This window comes from Odocoileus virginianus, unplaced genomic scaffold, assembly GCF_023699985.2.
Source record: "Odocoileus virginianus isolate 20LAN1187 ecotype Illinois unplaced genomic scaffold, Ovbor_1.2 Unplaced_Contig_14, whole genome shotgun sequence".
NCBI lineage: Eukaryota > Metazoa > Chordata > Mammalia > Artiodactyla > Cervidae > Odocoileus > Odocoileus virginianus.
The window spans coordinates 179,772-201,018 of record NW_027224331.1 but is presented as its reverse complement, the minus strand read 5'-3'; the positions used below and the strand labels follow the sequence as shown (position 1 = coordinate 201,018).

Genomic DNA, 21,247 nt, shown 5'->3' with positions numbered 1-21,247 from the left:
CTTGCAGTTTTAAGTCTATGGAAACTAATGCTACACTCAAAGTGGCTGTGAAATGATTACCATGGGGTAACTACCATTTTGAGTAGTTATTAAGAGAAGATAAAGAACTGTTGAATCCCAAACTATGAATCCCAGTTGTAAAGTTCCTCCTGGAAAATATGATACTCGAGACTTTTTCCCCTGTATTTATGTACGGCAAGTGTTCCTTTCATGATATAAATCATTTCTTCATGAAGATGCCAAAAATCCATGCTCACATCCATCCTCACATATCAAAATCTGAAGTGCAGACAGAAATTAAGAAATTATTTTCTTATCATAAAAAAAAACACACTGGTCCACTGCCAAATTCCTAGTTTTTCCTCCAGTGACTGCTGGAAGTAGTAGCAACTACAGTCAGAAATAATAGAAGTAAAAATTACAAGTGAGGCAAAATCTGAAGTTTACTCCTAAAAAATACTCAAGAGAATACCTGTAAGCAGCAAACCAAGAGATTAGCTCACAAGGTTTTGTCAATGACATCGCATCATCTCCTGACTGACCAAGTCCTTAAGTCCAGGAGATGGAACAGAAGGTAGCATGTCTTTACCTTCAAGAGCCACTATTACTACAAGGAAGGAAGGTGCACTGTCATGACATAAGCCCCTGCGCTGGAGACACAGCCACTCTGCCACCTCCCCAGCTCAACAGGAAGCAAACATCTTTCATTCCACAAGTGATCAGGGGCACAGCTTCAGGTACAGGAGAGCCGCCGACAGAATATAAAATTACTATTCCTGTACTACACTATCAACCTCCAGTATCTTGACACCTGAAATTTTTAACAAAATATAAATGCTTTGTTTTAAAAAACAAAACTTCAGACTGAATCTTTATCCTAGAAGTTCATTCTACAATTGGCTTCAACCTTGCCTCAGGCAAATGTTTAGCCATTTGGACAAAATGGGCAAAAAACGTGAACAAACATTTCTCCAACACACAAATGTATAAACAGCAGTAAGCACATGAAAAGATGCTCAACATCACCAATCATCAGGGAAATGCAAATCAAAACCACAATGAAATACCACTTCCCATTCATTAGCATGGCTACAATCAAAAACCAAAAAAACAAATGCTGATGAGAATGTGGAGAAATTGAAACTCACATACATTGTTAACAGGTACCCACCTTGTAAAACATTTTGTCAGTTCCTCACAAAGCTAAACAGAGAGTTATCATGCGACCCAGCAATTCCACTCCTAGAGACATACCCAAGAAAAATGAAAACTGTGTCCACACTAAAACTTGTACATGAAGGTTTTGGCTTTATTCATAATAGCAAACTACCACAATTGATCTCACTTCACATGCTAGCAAGGTAATGCTCAAAATCCTTCAAGCTAGGCTTCAACAGTACATGAACTGAGAACTTCCAGATGTACAAGCTGGATTTAGAAAAGGCAGAGGAACCAGAGATCAAATTGCCAACATCCGTTGGATCATAGAAAAAGCAAAGAGAATTCCAGAAAAATATCTACTTCTGCTTCACTGACTACACTAAAGCCTTTGACTGTGTGGATCAAACAATCTGTGGAAAATTCTGCAAGAGATAGAATACTGGACCCCTGAGAAACCTGTATGCAGGTCAAGAAGCAACAGAACTGGACATGGAACAATGGACTGGTTCAAAATTGGGAAAGGAGTGCGTCAAGGCTATATATCGTCACTCTGCTTATTTAACTTATATCAGAGTACATTATGTGAAATGCTGGGCTAGATGAAGCACAAGCTGCAATCAAGATTGCCAGGATACGCAGATGACACCACCCTAATGGCAGAAAGCCAAGAGGAACTAAAGAGCCTCTTGATGAACATGAAAGAGAGTGAAAAAGTTGGCTTAAAACTCAACATTCAAAAACAAAGATCATGGCATCTGGTCCCATCACTTCATGGCAAATAGATGGGAAAACAATGGAAACAGTGACAGACTTTATTTTCTTGGGTTCCAAAATCACTGTGGATGGTGACTGCAGCCATGAAATTAAAAGACGCTTGCTCCTTGGAAGGAAAGCTATGACAAACCTAGACAGCATATTAAAAAGCAGAGACATCACTTTGCCGACAAAGGTCCATATAGTCAAAGCTATGGTTTTTCCAGTAGTCATGTATGGATGTGAGAGTTGGACCATAAAGAAGGCTGAGCACTGAAGAACTGATGCTTTCAAATTGTGGTGCTGAGAAGACTCTGGAGAATTCCTTGGACAGCAGGGCTTCCCTGGTGGCTCAGACGATAAAGAATTCGCCTGCAATGCCGGAGATTGGGTTCAAGCCCTGGGTTGAGAAGATTTCCTGGAAAAGGGAATGGCTACCCACCTTCAGTACTTTTGCCTTAAGAATTCCATGGACAGAGGAGCATGGCAGACTACAGTCCATGGGGTTGCAAAGAGTCAGACACAATTGAGTGACTTTCACTTTCATTTAGACAGCAAGGAAATCAAATCAGTCAATCCTAAAGGAAATCAACCCTGAATATTCAATGGAAAGGACTGATGCTGAAGCTGAAACTCCAATACTTTGGCACCTGATGCAAAAAGCCAACTCACTGGAAAAGATCCTGATGCTGGGAAAGACGTGGAAAGACGGAGGGCAAGAGTAGAAGGTGGTAACAGAGGATGAGGTGGTTGGATGACACTACTGACTCAATGGACATGAGTTTGAGCATACTCCAGGAGATAGTGAAGGACAGGGAAGCCTGGTGAGTTGCAGTCCATTGGGTCACAAAGAGTCAGGCAAGACTGAGCAACTGAACATAATGGCACAACAACATAATAGCAAGAGAGTGAAAACAGCGCATAGGATCATCAACTGGTGAGTAAACATTGGAAACACTATGCTAACTGAAAGAAACCAGTCACAAATCACACATACTGTATGATTTCATTTATATGCAATTTCTAGAATAGGCAAATCCCAGAGACAGAAAGTAAATTTGTAGTTGCCTAAGGCCAGGTTTCCTTTGGGGATGATTCAAATGTTCTAAAACTGACCATTTATACAAATTGGGAATATATGAAGCTCCACTAAACTGTACACATAAAAACAGGTAAATTGTGTGACCTGTGAATTTACCTCAGTAAAGCTCTTATCCCCAAAATGGAAAGAATTTCTATACATAATGCATAAAAAAACAAACAGCTTGATCAAGACACCAAACAAGAGAAAGAAAAAAGTGGACTGAATAATATTTAAGGAATTAAAGTGATGCTTTTTTGTCATGACTGAAATGTGTACAGATTGATTTCTCCAACTGAAGAGTCTATCATGTTGTGTCAAAATATATGTCCACCTATATGCTGTTCATGAAACACAGGCAGATGGGGTTGGGAAGAACACACCAGGCGAGGAAGACAGCAGGCAACGTGCCAAGGAGGAGAAAGCAGGAAAGACAAAACTAATAGCAAACAGTCTGGACTTAAAGCAAGAGGAAGAGAGGTGTTATTAAAGGCACAGTTTGGTGGGGAGATATAAAAGGTGTTAAGTAAACACGCACCAAATAACACGGCAGATAAAGACTTAAAAATGCAAGCACCTGGTAAAAAGGTAGCTCTTCACATGGGAATATCTACTCTACAGGAAAATTTGATATTTCGCAAGAAAGAAAACCTTTCAAATTAAAGATTTAAAGGACAGTTCTTTGATCACAATCCAATAAGATTAGAATTAAATGATCAAGTAACAAAAACTCTTGACTACTAATAAATTAAGAAATATATACTTACATCAAAGAGAAATTAAAAGGAGAACTTTAAAAAAACCTTGAAAGCAACAGAAAGACAATATTTCATACCAAAACTTACAGGATACACCAGAAAGTACACTCTAAGGAGATTTTAGTGTCAAATGCCTTCAACACTAGAGATTTTTTTAAATGAGAAGAAACCACCTAAATCAATTATAAAAAGACAGTCCAATAAATTAAAAGAAAGAAGTCATAACAAAGGTAAATTTTTAGACTAAAAAAATAACAGGGACAACTCAAAAGCTAATTTATTTTTTTCCCACACTGTGCGGCATTTGGGATCTTAGTTCCCCAACCAGGGATCGAACCTGGGCCCTCAGCAGTGGAAGCACAGAGTCCTAACCACTGGACCACCAGGGAATTCCTTCAAAGCTAATTCTTTGAAAAGGCCAATAATATAGAAAGATACCTCACATGCCCAATTAAGGGTAAGACAGAGAATATGGGTGACAGGGGGGAAAAAAGCTGGAGAAATTGAAGGAAAAGGCAGAAGGAGAGGAGGAGCTAGGGGAGAGAGGATGTGCAGATCCAGAAGAGACACATAAAAGCAAGTACAGATTATAAAAGCAAATCAAAAAGAACCATCTTGCAAAATTGCATGGAATTTTGCATTTAAGACTAGAAAAAATAGATGATTTCCTAGGAAAACATAAATCATCAAAATGATTCAAGATGTGATAAATTCAGAAGTAGGAGGACCAGATAGTTCACAGGTGAGTTGTATCTGACACATATTTCCACCATTGAATGGCAGCAAGCAATTAAACAATAAACCAATTCATTTTATGAAGCTGCAAATAATTTTAATACCCAGACCTGAGAGAGATGAGAGGGGAAACAATGAACAAATCTGGCTTTGATGGGTTAGTTACAGAAACTCCGAAGTAACACCAGCAAACAACAGAATTCAGCCATCTATCAGAGAGACCAACTTGGATGTATTCCAGGGAAGTAAGGGAATCTCAGTACCAGGAAATCAATGAAATCTACCTTGTCAATAAATTAAACGCAAAAAAAAAAAAAAACCAGAACCACACCAATAATTGCATTTTGAAAAAAAATAAAGGCATTGGATAAAAGTTTAGCAGCTATTCCTTTTAAAATTTAGTAAGCTCAAAAAAGAAGGAAGTTATTGATGAAGTATTCTTAAATGAGAAGAGCATCAATAGAAAGGTATATGAAAGACTCTGTTAAGCAATGACCCCTAAAGCTCCTACACATGATGTACATTCACAAATGTGTTTGCATATGAGCAACAAGGGCTTCCTAGATGGCTCAGTGAGTAAAGAATCCCCCTGCAATGCAGGAGATGTGGGTCCCATCCCTTGGTTGCATGGCAACCACTCCAGAATTCTTGCCTGGAAAATTCCGAGGACAGGGGAGCCTGGCAGACTACAGTCCATAGGGTCACAAAGAGTCACGACTGAAGCGACTGAGCACCCACACACACACACATGAGCAACAAGTTGTCAACACGGACTGCACAGAGGCAGGCAGTGATCCTAAAAAAAATTTTAGAATTCCAGAAAATTCTTTAAAAAGGGGGTAAAACAGGATTGCAGTTAAAATTAGACAGTTCATGTGTATAATTTTTAAAAGACTGTACAGTACTAAAACTATCAAGAAAAGAAGTGTTCCTTTTGTTTTTAACCCCACAAGTATCACTGGCTTTTTCTATTCCCAGTAACAAGTTTAGATACTCTCTTGTCAATGTCACCTTTAACTGGACTCTAATGGAAATATGTATTGGCTGCAGGTCAGAACCTAGGCACAGCCATGACTCTTCTATGCAGAGTGGCACCTTCTTGCCCAACTCCTGATCCTGTGCCTGGCGGAGACACTGCGGAGCAGGGATCTGAACAAACCGCCCCGGCTTCCCTTGGTGCCATTCCCTGTCACGTTCACTACAGCTCTGCAGAAGCGCTGATCTCGGCTGCCCCCTCAGCACCAGGCACCCTGCACTAGACACCCTTCTTAAAACAGCACCTCCCACTCAGGCCCCAAGTATTTGAGCACCTCCCGTCTTCCGCATTGGGCTCCAAGCTTCCTGTATCCACTTCTCAAGCCCCAGCTGCCAACACAGTGCCTGGCCCATCACAGGCCAGGTGAATTAAGTGTATTTAAAAGAAGATACCAAATCTGAACTCAAGAACTTTTCTTTGGGAGGCTGTTCTGCTTTAGGTTCCCAGCCAGTTTTACTTGACCGTTTTCCAGCCCTGCTGCCAATAGCCTGCTGGAGTGAACGAGTGTCAGCACACCGCAGGGGCACAGGGCTTTGGCTGGTCCTTTGGCAGCAGGGACACTGGGAACTGCTCTCAGGAGCCTGACAAGATGACAGGGAGAGCACTTCGCTGAGTGCAGAGACCAGACAGGATCTCATAACTGGGTGCCTGGGGCTGCCCTGCGGCAGGTGGCGCTTTGAGTGCCGAGCTGGGACAGGTCCCCACTCCCTCCCAACAAAACAAAGCACCCCACACACCACCCTCAGGAGTCTGGGCTGTGGCCTGGCAGCCACTCCAACTTTCCTCATGTAATCTGCCATCTCCCTGAACGTACGTGCATCTTTTCAAAATCTATTTCTTCTCTGCCAAAGTTCCTGAAGATAAAAGTGTCTGTAAATGTAAGATACCCAGTGTGGATTTACACTTGGTGATATTTACCTAAAATTCACCTCCTCAATCTTAAAAGACGTCTCGCTGTAGGCATCTCAGATTTCCGGTTAAGTATACTTTTCCAGGGCTTCCCGGTGGCTCAGACACGAAAGCACCTGCCTGCAACGCAGGAGACCCAGGTTCGATCCCGGGTCGGGAAGAACCCCCGGAGAGGGAAGTGGCAACCCACTCCAGTATTCTTGCCTGGAGAATTCCACAGACAGAAGAGCCTGGCGGGCTACAGTCCATGGCATCGCAGAGTCAGAGATGACTGAGCAATTCACTTTCACACTTTTCCAGAGTCCACAGGAATTCAGAATGCATGTCCCCTCGGATGCCATAATCATGGTCCAGTTCCCCAGCTAGCCAGGGAAATCAGACTGGAGATTTTGCTGAAATACACGAGTATTAAGAACAAACCAAAAGAAGCATTTTTATTTACCTCAAATGCTGGGGGCCAGGGAAGTAGGCATCATTACCGGCAGATGAAGAAGGTGTAGATTTTTTTTAATGTGAATTCTGAAGTGAAGGTCTGCTCACCACAGAACCTCAGAACCATTACTCAGCACACCTCACTAACTCAGCAGGGGTCCCAAGGATGCTGATTTAAGATGTGGATTCTCCACTACCCCAAATGTAGAAGGAGCTCAAATAAGCAAGCCACTCACTAAGCAAGCCATTCACCAAATAAGCAAGCCTTCACTAACCATTCTTGAAATGATTCCACTTATTTATATTTTTTTCTTCCAGAAAATCATCCTTTATCTCGATCCCTTATAATCTCTTTATAAGTCTATTTTCTAAACTTGAGAAAACAGGTCTCCTCCTCTTCCGGTTCTTCTAAAGTCATTAAATTTTTAATTGCCTTTGCCACAGAAGCCTTTTGGAGTTTCTGAAACATCAATATTGCATCCACCTACTGGCCTCCTGGCCACCATCTCGGAGAGGATGGAGCCCAGTAGATACGAGAGCAGTAACTGCTTCTCCACTGATGTCTGTCAGCCGCCCATGGGAGTCTCCCTCCATTCAGCCTGGGCCCCAGCTGAAGGCCCCTGATAGACGGAAGAGGGGTTCTGGGGCACTCACAGGGCGCTGCACACACAGGGCTTCCAGGGAGGGTGGGGAGACCGGCTGGACAGGTTCTGAGGCCTCTCACTCCAGCTTCAGAGGAAGCCCCCTGGGTTTGTCCTGAGGTTCCTGCTTGCTAAAAAGTTTTGAAAATCTAAGCAGCACAACATCCATTGTCTCCATTTTGGCCACATAGGAAAAGAGTAGTTTAAAGGAACGAAAATCAGCTACTTGGAATGAAGCACCAGCTTCGTGCTCAGCCATGTGTCTTAACTGACTCTCAGTGGTGGGCTCCACTGGCCCCTGCCCAAGATTGCAGGGTGAGCACTCAGAGGAGACGGGGCCTTTTACCCCGGGCGTGCTCGCTTTCCACCAGAAGCTGACCACCAAGCCTCTTTCCAACCCCCTATGGCTTCAAAACATCAATGTGCAATTAATAACCGAGTCTAGAATGTCCAGTGCAGACAGATTACCTGCATTATTTCACCTGTTCCAAAGTTACAATGGGAACTTCACTGAGAGAATGCGAAGAACTCATTCTTTTTTCTCTAGGCTTTTTTCTCATAATTTCTCCTTATGAATCCTTGTACTATCAACAAGAGCCCTGCTGATTTGAATTCACTTTTCCCCATCTATCTCTTTCCTTTAGCATCTGTGCAAATGGGATTCTGCTGGCTGCTATAACCACCTACTACCCCAGCCCCTGCCAAATGCATGATGGAGCAAACAAGAGAGAAGCTCATTTCTTCATAAATTTAGTCCATGGCAGATATGACTGATTCATGGGTGGCTTTGCTCCAAATGGTGATTCAGACACAAGGTTCTTCCACCTGGTGGCCCCAGTATCTCTGACACATCACAGGTCACCCTCCAGCTTCCCTTTCAACCCACTCCCCAGTTCAGAGCCCTGGTCTTCAATTTCCAGCTCCCTGCACAAAGTCGGGGAACAGTCGCTCTTTGTTCTATCCTGCAGGGCAAAAGAAATCATCACAGTTTTCTGCAGGTATAGTGATGCTGGTGGTGATGAAGAAGACAATGACGATGATGATAATGAAGATGATGATGATGATGGTGATGGCAGAGGGAGGCCCAGAGTAGCCTCCCTCCTGACCAGGCCTGACTGAGAGCGGGGTCCACACTTTGCCTCATCTACCATTGCCCAGAACACAGGCAGCCGCCCCTCTCACTGCAGGGGGGCTGGGAAATTAAGTGCAGCCAATGCCTGGGATAAAAGTCAACAAGTGAAACAGATTCGGAGAATGACAATGACCTTCAACTCAGAGCCCCCTACAAGAGACTTATTTTTAATTAGTTGATCTACTGGCATAAATCATGTGCACATGATGCTTGCTTATAACCTAATCAAAAGGGCCAGCCCACCCTATGTCACTTAACCTCTCCGTGACTCAGTTTCCATAAATTAAAGATAGGAAAAATAATAGTACTAACCTCATATTGCTGTTTTGAGGATTACATAGGCTAGAAAGTGCTCAGGACACTATCTGACACATGGGAAGTGATACACAAGCGTTTGTTAAACAATTAGTGGAGCATGAGCAGCTGGCTCCCCCACAAATTCCTAACAGAGTCCTGCCCTGGGGGTTAATTAGGAAGTGGGCAGGGTGTAGAAGCCCAAAGGTTGGAGAGTTCCCCAATCTTCCATCCTGGAGGCAGAGCCCTGTAAAACACACCCCAGACTTGCTTTGGTGCCTTTCTGGGAAGAAACTCACTCCCTCTGAGTCAACCTATCCACACCTTCCACACTTGGATGTTAAAAAATGCAGAGGTCCTTGTAAACACTTATTCACTGATACCAATTTCCACACCATTTAAAAAAAATCTACTTCTGCATTCATCTATTCTTTTGTTCATCCAACAAAACTTGAGGAACTACGTCTCAGACCCAGGAGAAAAATTAGCTTAAATGGATACTAAAAGGCACCTTAGGGAAGAAGGTAATTTTAGATTTTTGGAGGCAGTGATATCTGAACCAAGACCAGACCAGCAAGCAAGGATTGCTATTCAAGTATTGAGGGGAAGAACATTCTAGGTGAGAGTCAGGCAGGCACAAAGGCTCTAGGATGGGCAGATTAAGTGGCTGGAGAGTGTTGCAGGACAAGGGTCCAAAGGCATGTGGGAAAGGAGGGCGGCTAGGAGGCCCTGTGCAGGACTCGGGAATTACCTTTGACTTGAAGTTGAAGCCACTGAAAAATTTTAAGCAGAGAAGAGAGTGAATAAGCTCAGGTTTGTAAAGATCACTCTTCTTCCACAGACAATGGGAAGGGAGAAAGAAGCAGGGGGCAGGGTATCAACAAGACTGGAATCTGGGAACCCCAGCTGACAGAGGATCCAATGTCCAGACTGATGAGGGATGTCTCAGTTCTAAGCTGGAAGCAATAGCAAAGATATGAGAAGCAAAAGGATTTTTTTTTCTAATTATTTTAATAAACTAATTAAATATACACTAATACTAGGCATTTAATAAATTGAAAAAAGGATGGTCAGACAGTCATACTTCTGTAATAATTGTTCTTGGAATTCACAAACAAGCGGAAGAAAGTTCTTTATACCATGTGCCAATCTAGGCAGCATGCCCTTCACACGACATGAAATTTTAGGTTTTCTACTGTTCTTGTAGCATGACATCCTCCCCATCACTGGAAGCTAATGCTGTACTTCCCTTACCAATAAAGGTTTTACCACCTTAATTTTGGTTGTCATATTCCCTCTTCCTTTCTTAAAAAGGCCCCAGTGCTTCTCCACAGATCCCACCCTCTCTGAGCACTTATTTCTTGCCAAACCTGCTAAATTCCACTCCCTACAGGATCCAGCATCTATGCCTGAACTTAGTATTCAGATTCTAGCTACAGCTACTTGCAGTGATAACAATTACAAACATCAAATTTCAAGACACTGTCACCAAGGCTGCTCAGCTGAAGGGAGAATGGGGTGTCCTCAGGCAAAGATGGCTCACCTTCTACCCACCCCACCCAGCCTTTGCCCACGTTGTCCCCTTGTTCAAGATGCCTTTTTCCTTCCTTTTTACTTACATTTTGATTCATTTTTATTCTTTAGGATGCAGCTCAGGGGTCACCTCTGCCAGAGGCACCTCCTCTTCCCCAGCCCAGCTGGATTAGGTGAGGCACCTCTAGAATCCCATCTAAATCCATGTTCACCTTGATCACAGACGCTTATCTCATTTTCTTCACTTTGTCTCTCCTACTGGACCCCAGGAGACATGCCTTACTTACCGTTTTATCCCAGCAGGGTTCAACATGCCTGCTGAATTAATACATGGCACATTTCATACATTGCTGGTGGGCGTGTAAACTGGAAAACCATCGGGCAGTGTCTCCTAAAGCAGCGGCTCTCCACTGCAGACGACTATGCTCCCCTCCGGGCATGGACAGTGCCTGGCGATATGTTTATCTGTCGTGACTAGAGGCAGGTATGCCTTTGCCCCTCGATGGGCAGAGGCCAGGAGTGCTGCTGGGCACACTTCAACCCACAAGACGGCCGCCGCAACAAAGGGACCCCAGCCCCCAGCGTCCACGGTGCCAGGGCGAGACATGCGTCTGCTCCATGACTCAGCAATCCTACTCCTAGGTGTGCACACCCCAGGGAAATCATGTACATGTCCATCAAAGACAAGCACAAGAGCCCTGGTGGAAGCTGTATCCATAAAAGTCCCAAACTGATAACAGTCCAAAAGTCCACTGATAGGATAATGGATAACACACTGCAGTATTTATACATTGGAATGCTACACAGCAAAATAAAAATAGATTGCTACATACATCTCAGATATGATGATGAACTAAGAGCCCAGACCAAAATAACAGGCAAAAGTAACCGATGGTGACAGAAATCAGAACACGGCTACCCCTGGGGCAGAGAGGTACTGCCTGGAAAGGAACGGAGGGATTCTCTTCACCTGGGCCCGGGGGGCTTAGGGTCGCGCTGCGCATGACCCGTGCACTGTGTGCATCACACATCAGTGGGCTTTATCACAGGGAACGCCCACTCAGGACCACACTGCCTGCAGGAACTACACACTGACTCGCTGCCTTAGAAGCCAGACTTTCTAACAGACTTTCTGGTACACTGCTGACCAGAGCCTAAATAGGTGCATTTCCAAAAGGCTGTTTCACAAATATAAAAAAAAAGCTAAAATGTACAAAATCCTCATTCAATTCGGTTTTGATCATTTTATGCTGAGGAACATATTAAAAATGTATACACAAACTTAAACTTCAAGAATATTTATCACAGCATAAAAAATACCAGTAAATATTTGTAAACACAAGGGAGAGGGGGCAATGAGCCCAATACCCACCCAAAGGGAACAGATTCTTTAAAAAAGACATTTTATAATTTAAATGGAAAATGTTTACAATATATTACTTAGAATTAAAAAGCAGGTCACCCAATAATACATAACTGAAGATATATGAAGGATACATTCAAAGTAATAACTGTGATTAATCTCTGAGTAATAGGAGATTAAGGGATTTTTTTTAATTTTATCATTTTTTTTTCATTTCTTCCTAAAATGAACATATATTACATATAATAAGAAAAAAAATACACAATCACAGCTCTTTAAAAATAAGGGTGAGTTTTAGATTGTGAGACTTAGTAGACCACACTGCACTCCCAGGGGCTGGTGTGTCCAAAGCTCTGCTCCCAGCAGAGGAGCTCTGACCTCCCTTGACAATGGCTAGGGGCAGGGGTTAAATCAGAAGTGAGATAAAATCCTAGCTGTTCTGTTTCATTCCTCAGTGGTGGGACTGGTTACACAAATCCATACCTGCATTAAGCCTCATAGAACTATATGTGCTTCCAAAAAAGTAAATAGTACATCCATGCATAAACATGAAAATAAATATAAATATTTTTTACTGGAAAAAAGTCTAGATTAAAAACAAAACAACTCTCTATCTTTCCTGAATTATCAAGTCTGAGTACTTAGATGGTGCTGATCACTTAGCCAAGGTAATCTCATTACCCCCAAGACTCTGGCAGAAAAGACCAACCTCTTTCTCTGTAAAGTGCAGAAGAAAACTTCTCTCACACAGAGTACCTGTGAAGATTCAGTGCAATAATGCATGACAAAGCAAGTTACAGATGCACACTGTGTGTTATTATCCTCATCGTGAGCTCAAGTTTCCCCATCACAGGAAAAGACTCCTGGAAAAAGAGCAAAACATCTCTCCCACGAAGCTCGCTTCTCTGAATTCTGCGACTGGGAACACACTTCAGTATTAGGTAGGACTGCATGTGATTTATCTCACAGCTTACCATGATCTGAGCTCCTCCTGGAGCTATGGAGCTAAAGGTGGGAGCAGCTGCTTACCTGACACCGGAGAGAGGGGTCCAGGATCTTAGCTCACAAATTCCATTACAATAGGAGGTATTGGTTTAATTCTGGTTTTAAGAAAAAGATGCTTCTCTTTCTTGTTAGTCAAAAAGATTCTAAACCAAATAAACCAACAACAAACTCAAGGGATAAGACATTTCAGTGTTAATTTCGAAGGTAACATGTTCCTCCCTAGCTTCTCAAGGTCATTCCTCCCCACTGACTGATGACTGACGGTGGCTGACACGGTGCACGGGAAGAAAACTCCCGTGTAGTTCAACCTCACGGAAAGAGCACCAGCTCAGACCAAGCCTGCACAACAAAGAACCCACAAAGCTGAACAGAAGGGTCCTGAGTGTCTATGGACCTGCCCGTCCCTCTGCCTCGTCAGAGAGAACGCATCACCAGACTGCTCAGAAAGGGCAGGAGCCCCAGAGCAGCTGAGTTTCCCGCTGCTTCCAAAAAGTGAGCTTGCATGCTGTGTTGGCTGCTTCCACAGTAGGCAGATGAGGCTGAGCTTGCCAGGGGCTATTTTAGGGGGCTGCCCTGCAAGGATAGAGTTCTGGGCCCTGAGCTCCCAATAACCACTTTCTGCTCCCAGGCTATCCTTCCATCCACACAGGGGTTAAAAGCCTGTCACCCAGCCAGCGCAGCAAACGGAGGGAGTTCTTGTATTTAAATCATCCCAGGGGGATCCAGGAAGAGGAGAAAGAAAGGAAGGGGGTGTGAGTGAGAGGACCTCCCCTCCCATAAATGCCAGCTGCACTTCTAGGGAGACTGATTCAGGAAGCTAAATACACTGGGTAAAAACAGAAGGAGGAGGCTGAGGAAACCAGAACAGCTTCAAGGGCAGTTAGGAGTCTCAACCTTAACAACACAATGCTCCCACCAGCCCCACTCTGCCACCTCAGTCTCCCTACTGCGTGCTCTCCTCCCATGGGGCCAAAGGCAGCTCTGAGTGCAGATAAAAAGCACAATGGTACCCAGAGTCTCTCTGAAAAGGGTTCTAGGTTACCAAGAGGGTCCCCAGACATCGGTCATAATTTCCTTCTGATAGAAGAAACCACAGTCAGCACATGCAATATACATTTACAACTAAGACAATCACAAGCATATATGCTATTTCCATGCAGCTTTGTTTTGTTTGTTTTTATAGCAGGAGGCAAGCAGGAAACCTGTTCCATGAGTCTTTGCTTTCCTCACCTGAGTCTAGCAACAACAGCAATTTCCATTAGGGGTTTTCTCTGATGAGCGCTGATTACAAATCAAAATGTCACCTTCTTGCTTGGTCCTCTTCGACCAGATCAGCCCAGTGAGACCCCTCAATAAACTGGGAAACAAAGATGCAGGGAAATGCAGCTTGCATTCCTGGAATTGGGGAACACACTCTGGCTGGAGGGTCTTATCTACTGGACTTGGTAAACTTCACAGGTTGACCCTCTTTGCTCTCAGGGTGATCTGGGTGCAGCTCTCAAGCCTCTTAACACACATCTGTCTCCACACCACTAAGACACATGGATTTTTTCTGACCAGCAGCATATTTCTGCATCTATTTTCAGCCCCCATAAATCATTTCCATTGTTTTAGGAAACCTGAATTTTTGCATAATAAACCATCAATCTCATCCCTCTACCACCACCCAAATTTCCCTCAGGGAGAAGTGCTGCAAAGAGAAAGAAAATTCTTAGTCAGAGCTGCGCTCCTACACAAAATAGAAAAACAAATTAGGTATAAATAGCATCAAATAACCGCTGCTGCTGCTGCTAAGTCGCTTCAGTCATGTCAGACTCTGTGCAACCCCATAGACGGCAGCCCACCAGGCTCCCCCGTCCCCAGGATTCTCCAGGCAAGAACACTGGAGTGGGTTGCCATTTCCTTCTCCAATGCATGAAGTGAAAAGTGAAGTTGCTCAGTCGTGTCTGACTTCTAGCGACCCCATGGACTTCAGCCTACCAGGCTCCTTCATCCATGGGATTTTCCAGGCAAGAGTACTGGAGTGGGATGCCACCGCCTTCTCCACAAATAACCACTAAATGTTTGGTTAAAGTGCTTGACTGTGATTCTCAGATCTAGGTGTGAACTCAGTAGACATCTGAAGGAAGCAGAATCGAAACCTGACACCAACTGCTCTTTATGACTGTTTAACTGCTGCAGCGGTAAATTGCTCTGCTGCAGAATTTCTCCCATTTATAGGTTACTAAGAAACATAATATTGCTTTAAAAATGTTAACCTTCTCAAACCAGCCCTCACAAATCTTATTCATAACCAGACTTAACCTAACACAACTTTCCTATTTTCCCCAATACAGAATGCTGTAATCCTCCCAAGCAGACACACATCTCAGGTGTTCTGAGATCAAAAACTGGATCACAGACATTACAGCATAAGGCCTGTCAAACCAGGGTTCTGGGCAGGTACAATTCTTAAGAGCCAATAGGAAATCAGTTGTCTGGGGCTGGAAGACCGTATGACATTTTGGAAAATACAGGGGTGGAAAAGGATTATACAGAGTGATGTGACTGAAAACTCCCAAACTCTTAATCAAAGCCCAAATAAGAAGAAGCTTTTACACTGACCCACCCCAAACACTGTACAGCTAACTTGGACTCTGGAAGCCCAGCTATAGCTTAGTAAATTCACACTGCAGCCAGTCTGCCTGAGGTTTGCAGACCACTCCCTGCTGAGAAGCCAGCCAGCCCTACTAGCAGGCTGCAGCGTGATGTCCTGATCCTAGTCTAGGATAAGCCAGGAGTCCCTCGAGCCTGTCCTATGTGCTGTGTTCCCCACTGGTTGAACAACCATCAGGGAAAGCGGCAGGAAAAGTTGCATAACGCCCAGCATCAAACCCACTGTGGCCACTCCCTGGTCGTCAGCATTACCAGCTGCACGCAAGTCCATCCATGAAAATAGTGTGCAGAAACAAGGGACTGCCACAGAAGACCAAGAAGGCCGCTGAGCAAGGAACAAAAGCATCAGAGGACAAGTGGGAACGGCGGGCCTCCACCTCCCAGAGAGGACAGAGGCTGCTGAGCTTCTGAAGGGAAAGTGGAGATATTTTAAAATCAACTCCCCAAAAGGAGGTAGCAGGGGATCTCAGGCAGCGGAGCTGCTAGCCTTTCTCTGACCTTCTCCAGATGATCTATGACCATAGCAATAAGCAGGAAACACGTGAAAGCTCCTTCTGTTGAAGCAAGCGCCTTAATGCTGAATGCTGCTAAACTGATCCTTTCACTCTTCCCTGTTTTTCACAAGAGATCCTGAATGGCAGGACACGGAAAGTTTCTCAGATAACTGGAGAAAACTAAAGTCCAGTGAAGACGCCACTGGTAACCTTTCAGCCTCGCTCCAACGGCTACCTGCCCCACACCTAGCATCTGGGTAAGCTTGCTCTGGAGCCAGCAATACAAAATGACTTCCCTAGTCCCAAGACACGTCAGGGTTCCAGTATTCCTTCAACTAGTAAAGTCTAACTCTAACTCACCCCTAAGGAGAGACCCTACAGGTGTGACTGGCTTCCGTTGCAGGACGCGGGGACACTTCTAGCAAGGGAGGGGAGCAACCCCCCACCCACGTCCTCGCCAGCGGCAAAGTGCTGTCGCGGCCTCGCCTCTTCCTGTCCACCCACGAAGAGTCGGCGGAGCCCCGCACGCAGCCTCGCTCGCACTTCAGAGCCCCGCTCCTGCAGCCTCGTTTGTTTCCTGAAACGCACAGCCGCCACCCGCAAGCCGACCGGCGGAGCATCCGGAATTCTCGCGCCCGGGCAGCCTGGCCTCCCCCGGGCCGCGCCTTACCGCCAGTGTCTTCGAAGCGCGGGGGCGGGCGGTCCCGCAGTGTGGAGCTCCAGCCCGCGACAGCCTCGTCCTCCTCCGACTCCTGCGCGGCGGGGGCGCCAGGCGCCGGGGAGCCGGGGCCCCGCGCGGGGCCGGGGCGCTCGGGTTCGTCGTCCGAGGAGGCGGCCGAGGAGGAGCGCGAGGCGGCCGACGTGCTGTAGAAGGGATTCCCGCCGCTGTCAGGGCCCGATTCGCCAAACACGTCGTCCGAGATGTGCAGGCTCTCGTAGCGCGCGCGGGCCGCCTCGAGCAGCGCTGGCGCCCTCCTCCGCGCGGCCCCGCCGCCCTCGGCCATGGCCCCGGCCGCCGCCCGCGCGCCAGCCCCCCACAGCGCCTCCCAGCCGCACGCGCCGGGCCCCGGGCCCGCGCCGCGGCCCGCCGTCCCCCACCACCGCAGCCCGCAGCACAGTGCCCGCCGCCCCGCGCCCGGCCGGCCCGCCGTCTTGGCCGCCGCGGGCCCAGCGCCCGGGGAAACGCCTCGGAGCTTGGGCGCCGCGGACTGCGGGCCGCGGCGGAAGGCAGGGGTTGCGGCCCGGACCAAGCGCCGCCGCTCAGACCGCCGCTGCGTCTCCTAGGCGCCCGCCGCGTACCCGCGCGCCCTCCCAGCGGCACCCCGCGCTCCCCTGCCGACCTTCCCGGGCGCGAGCCGCCAGAGGCGGGCCCCGCCTCCTCGCACTTCCAGCCTGCCGGCCAATCGGGAGCCAGACCCGGGCCGGGAGGGAGGGGCTGGGCGGGCCTTGCGCCAGGGACGCCCACCCGTCCGCCCCGCCGGGGCTGGGCGAGGCGTTGCGATCTGGCACGGCTAGCTGGCAGAGGCGGTGAGCGGGGGAGGACGGCCGCAGCTCCGGCCAGTCCCCTCGCTTGTAGGGACTCGCCTTCGGGACAGCCACCGCAGGCCTCTCGCTGCCCTCTGAGGGGAAGGGAGGAACGAAATAGGTGGGAGAGAGACGCAGTGTGCTCTTCCGCCGCCCAATCCTGCTGATGGTGCGCGGACCTTCCGCGCTCTTGTTCCCTTCCGCAGTCCGCGCCCTGAGCCCGGAGCCGGGGAGCTGTCCGTCCCATTGGTTCTGAATCAGCCGCTACGGAAACTCTCCAGGTAGGCGAAGGGTCACAGTTCCCTGCCTGCTGCCCATCGGTCACGGTGGGCTGCGCCGCTTGCTCCTATAAATACAGGGCTGTCTGGCTTCAGGGAACCTTGTTCCAATTAGGAGCCAGTCTCACCGGTCCATTTCTGAGGTCAGATGCTTACTCAGTCTCCCTTTAACACGCCTGTAATTTGAGAGTGGCAGCATCTGGAATTAGGTAGACAGTCATTCTTCATCGTTCTTCACATTTGACATCTTTTAAATCAAAATAACCAACATATTGATTATTCTAACAACACTATTATCTCCTTCACTCACACATTTGAAACACAGTCATCTGTTAAAATATAGCACAATCACATAGACTTAAGTGCTTTAATAAATACAACAGAAAGGTTCCAACTACCCCTTTTCCTTGGTCAGGAGTGTGTGGCTGTCATCCTGTTGATGGTGGTACATATGATCAGTCTGTCTTGTCTTCTTGCTCCCCTGTCCCTCCCACAAATAGCACAATAAATCACATTGATGGTAATTGGGCCATAAAGTCCCTATTGCTCTGAAATAAAATAAACCCATGGCAATGTGAGGGCTTACAAATCCAACTGGGTATTAACTAAATAATTACACAAAATGGAAAGGCATGTTGCTATTTATAAGCATGCATAAAGAATGAAAATGTGGGGACCATTCTGCCACCAACAGGCAGGCAATTCCATTCTTGACCTCTCATCCCAGTCCCCAAGATTCCTCTTCCCAAACCAGAGCCACTGTATAGGGAGAAATTCATGATAATCACCAAAAGACAATATATAAAAAAGGAAGAGATTCACATCACATTGTTTGCTACATGATTGACTGATTCTTTCAACTTCCTTAGAAGAATGATGCCACAGAAAAGAAATAATTTCCAGCATATCTACATACTGTGCCAACCAGCCAAAAAGTTTGAAGAGGGTATGTACAGGTTCTCATGCTTACCACAAAGGGTCATGTGAAACATAGATTGAAGGTGCAGAGAGCAAAATAAGGCTCCATACCTCAAGTGCAAATTCTGAAATTAGAAATTGTCTAAGACTCCTGTAAGATTTCATGTTATCTGTTAAAAATAATAGAATGATATCCAGAGAGTTGGATTCTATAGAGAAGAGTTGCTTCTCTCCTTCAGGGCTCCTCTGGTGGCTCAGACAGTTAAGAATCTGCCTGCAATGTGGGAGACCCGAGTTTGATTCCTGGGTTGGGAAGATCCCCTTGAGGGCATGACAACCCACTCCAGTATTCTTGCCTGGAGAATCCCATGGACAGAGAACCTGGTGGGCTACAGTCCACGGGGTCACAAAAAGTCAGACATGACTGAGCGACTAAGCACAACACAGTTAAAAATAATTGAATGGGATCCAGAGAGGCATATTCTGTAGGATAGAGTTTCTTCCCTTCTTCAGGTAGTCAATGAAAAAATCAACAGCTAAGGTAACTTGTGTGTTTTTAAAACAATAGATTGCTTTGCTGCCCAAAGGAAGCACAAAACTGAGCAATGACAGTTACAAGCATGGACACAGTCTTCTACTGTCCTTAATCTGCATTTGTGTGGTACTAATCCCAAGGAGCCTTTGTGCTTCCTACGCTCAAAGTGCTTGTAGCTCACACAACACATAACAATGGAAAAGGATTATATGGTTACAAGAGACTGGGAAATCAAATTGTTACCCCTAATAAAAACTGGATGACTATTCCAGTTTAGAATCACTGTTTAGCATGTTACATTGTTTAACCCAGTTAAGTAAAAACCAAGAAAAGTAAAAATATTCCAACCTTTTAAGACAGGTGGCTGCTTCTCATTGTGGAGGGAAGAGAGGAAATGGAGGAAAACATCTGGAAAATAAAAGGCAAAAAACTTCCCCATCTACCTGGCAACTTCCTACTTGATGCTACCATGCTGATTCCACATCATTAACTTTTATAATTAATGTATTTGTGAGGATAATTACAAAACCAATATTACACTAAGATCTTTTAATTTTGAGTCATTTGAAAACATCTTCCAAGTAATACAGATTCATAATATAATTAAGTAATTTTAGGTTAATGTTGAGCTTTTGGTTTATAGTCTTCTCAATGAGCTCCAAATTGCAAAAGCAATTTATTTGTGTAATAGATTCCTTAGGATTTGATTTGTTAAACCAGGGGTTTGTACTTTTAGTACCTGGAGTTAATAGCTGTATTTCTCCTTTCATGGCATAGTACACTTTTGTTGTATGTATCTCTACATACAAAAGAAAAATACTACCATTTAAACTATGATACAATGTTTCTTTTTCCCTAATAATTTAAATTTAAACATATTGAAAAAAAATAGTTGACAATTGTTTAGATTATCGAATCTAAACAAAAATACAGAGTTTTATCATGTATCACTCTAATGAATACATAAAAATATGGTAAAATAATTGATTAGCATTTTCCTAAATCTTCATCTTGCTAAGGACTTCCCCTGTAGCTCAGCTGGTAAAGAGTCTGCCTGCAATGCCAGAGACCTGGGTTCAATCCCTGGGTTGGGAAGATCCACTGGAGAAGGGAAAGGCTACCACTCCAGTATTCTGGCCTGGAGAATTCCATGGACAGAGGAGCCTCATGAGCTACAGTCCATGGGGTTACAGAGTCAGACACAACTGAGCAACTAACACAGATACTCCAGTATTCTTGCCTGGAAAATTCCATGATCAGAGAAGCCTAGTGGGCTACAATCCATGATCCATGGGGTCTCAAAGACTCAGACATGACTGAGAGACTAACCCACACACACACACACACACACACACATTGGGTTGGCCAAAAAGAAATTCAAATAGAATTCAAATTCTACATTCAAATAGAAGGGGAGAAGAGAAACAAATAAACTTGTAATATATCACTTGTTGATAAAGGGTAGTAGAGGGACAGTCATTATGTTGATTACGATGATGGTGGTGAAATTGGTGTGTGTATGGTCAGAGGACATTGCTCTGATAAGACATTGGGGTAGATCCTTAAGAGCAAGCCCAGTGCATTCAAGAAAAGAATATAAGTGGAAACCCCCAAGGTGGGTGCACACTAGCTATACTCAATTAGCACTAAGGAGGCTGGTGCAGCTGAGGCAGAGTGCAGGAGAGGAAATCGGAGAGGAAGTTGGCTGTTAAATCTTGTAAGACTGTATTTTATTTTGAGTGAAGTGGGGAGCCACTGGAGAGCTGAAAGCAAAGAAATAACAAGATCTGACTTGTGTTTTAGATAGATCACTCTAGCTGCTGAGTGGGAAATAAACAGGAGCAGAGCAAAGATGGAATCCCAAAGACCAGTTGAAAGGGGTGTTTTGGACCAGAATGGTAGTAATGGAGGTGATGAGAACTGATCAGGATGAGAATATAGTTAGAGGTAGAACCCACAGCTTTTACAGAAGAGTCAAAAGTGGACAGTGAAAGAGATGAGTCAAGAATG

At 45.3% G+C, this 21,247-nt stretch overlaps 1 protein-coding gene and 1 non-coding gene across 2 annotated transcripts in view; both read right to left on the bottom strand.

Moving 5' to 3' along the window:
- PGBD5 (piggyBac transposable element derived 5) overlaps positions 1-17,084 on the bottom strand; it is a 96,622-nt gene extending 79,538 nt beyond the window's left edge. The window contains exon 1 of the mRNA XM_070464087.1: positions 16,653-17,084. Within this exon, the coding sequence (XP_070320188.1) occupies positions 16,653-16,986 (334 nt within the window). The 5' untranslated portion in view covers positions 16,987-17,084. The remainder of the gene's footprint in view (positions 1-16,652) is intronic.
- TRNAG-UCC (transfer RNA glycine (anticodon UCC)) lies at positions 4,070-4,142 on the bottom strand. Its single transcript has one exon. It is a non-coding gene; the product is annotated as a tRNA-Gly (tRNA).
- Positions 17,085-21,247: the final 4,163 nt, after the last annotated feature.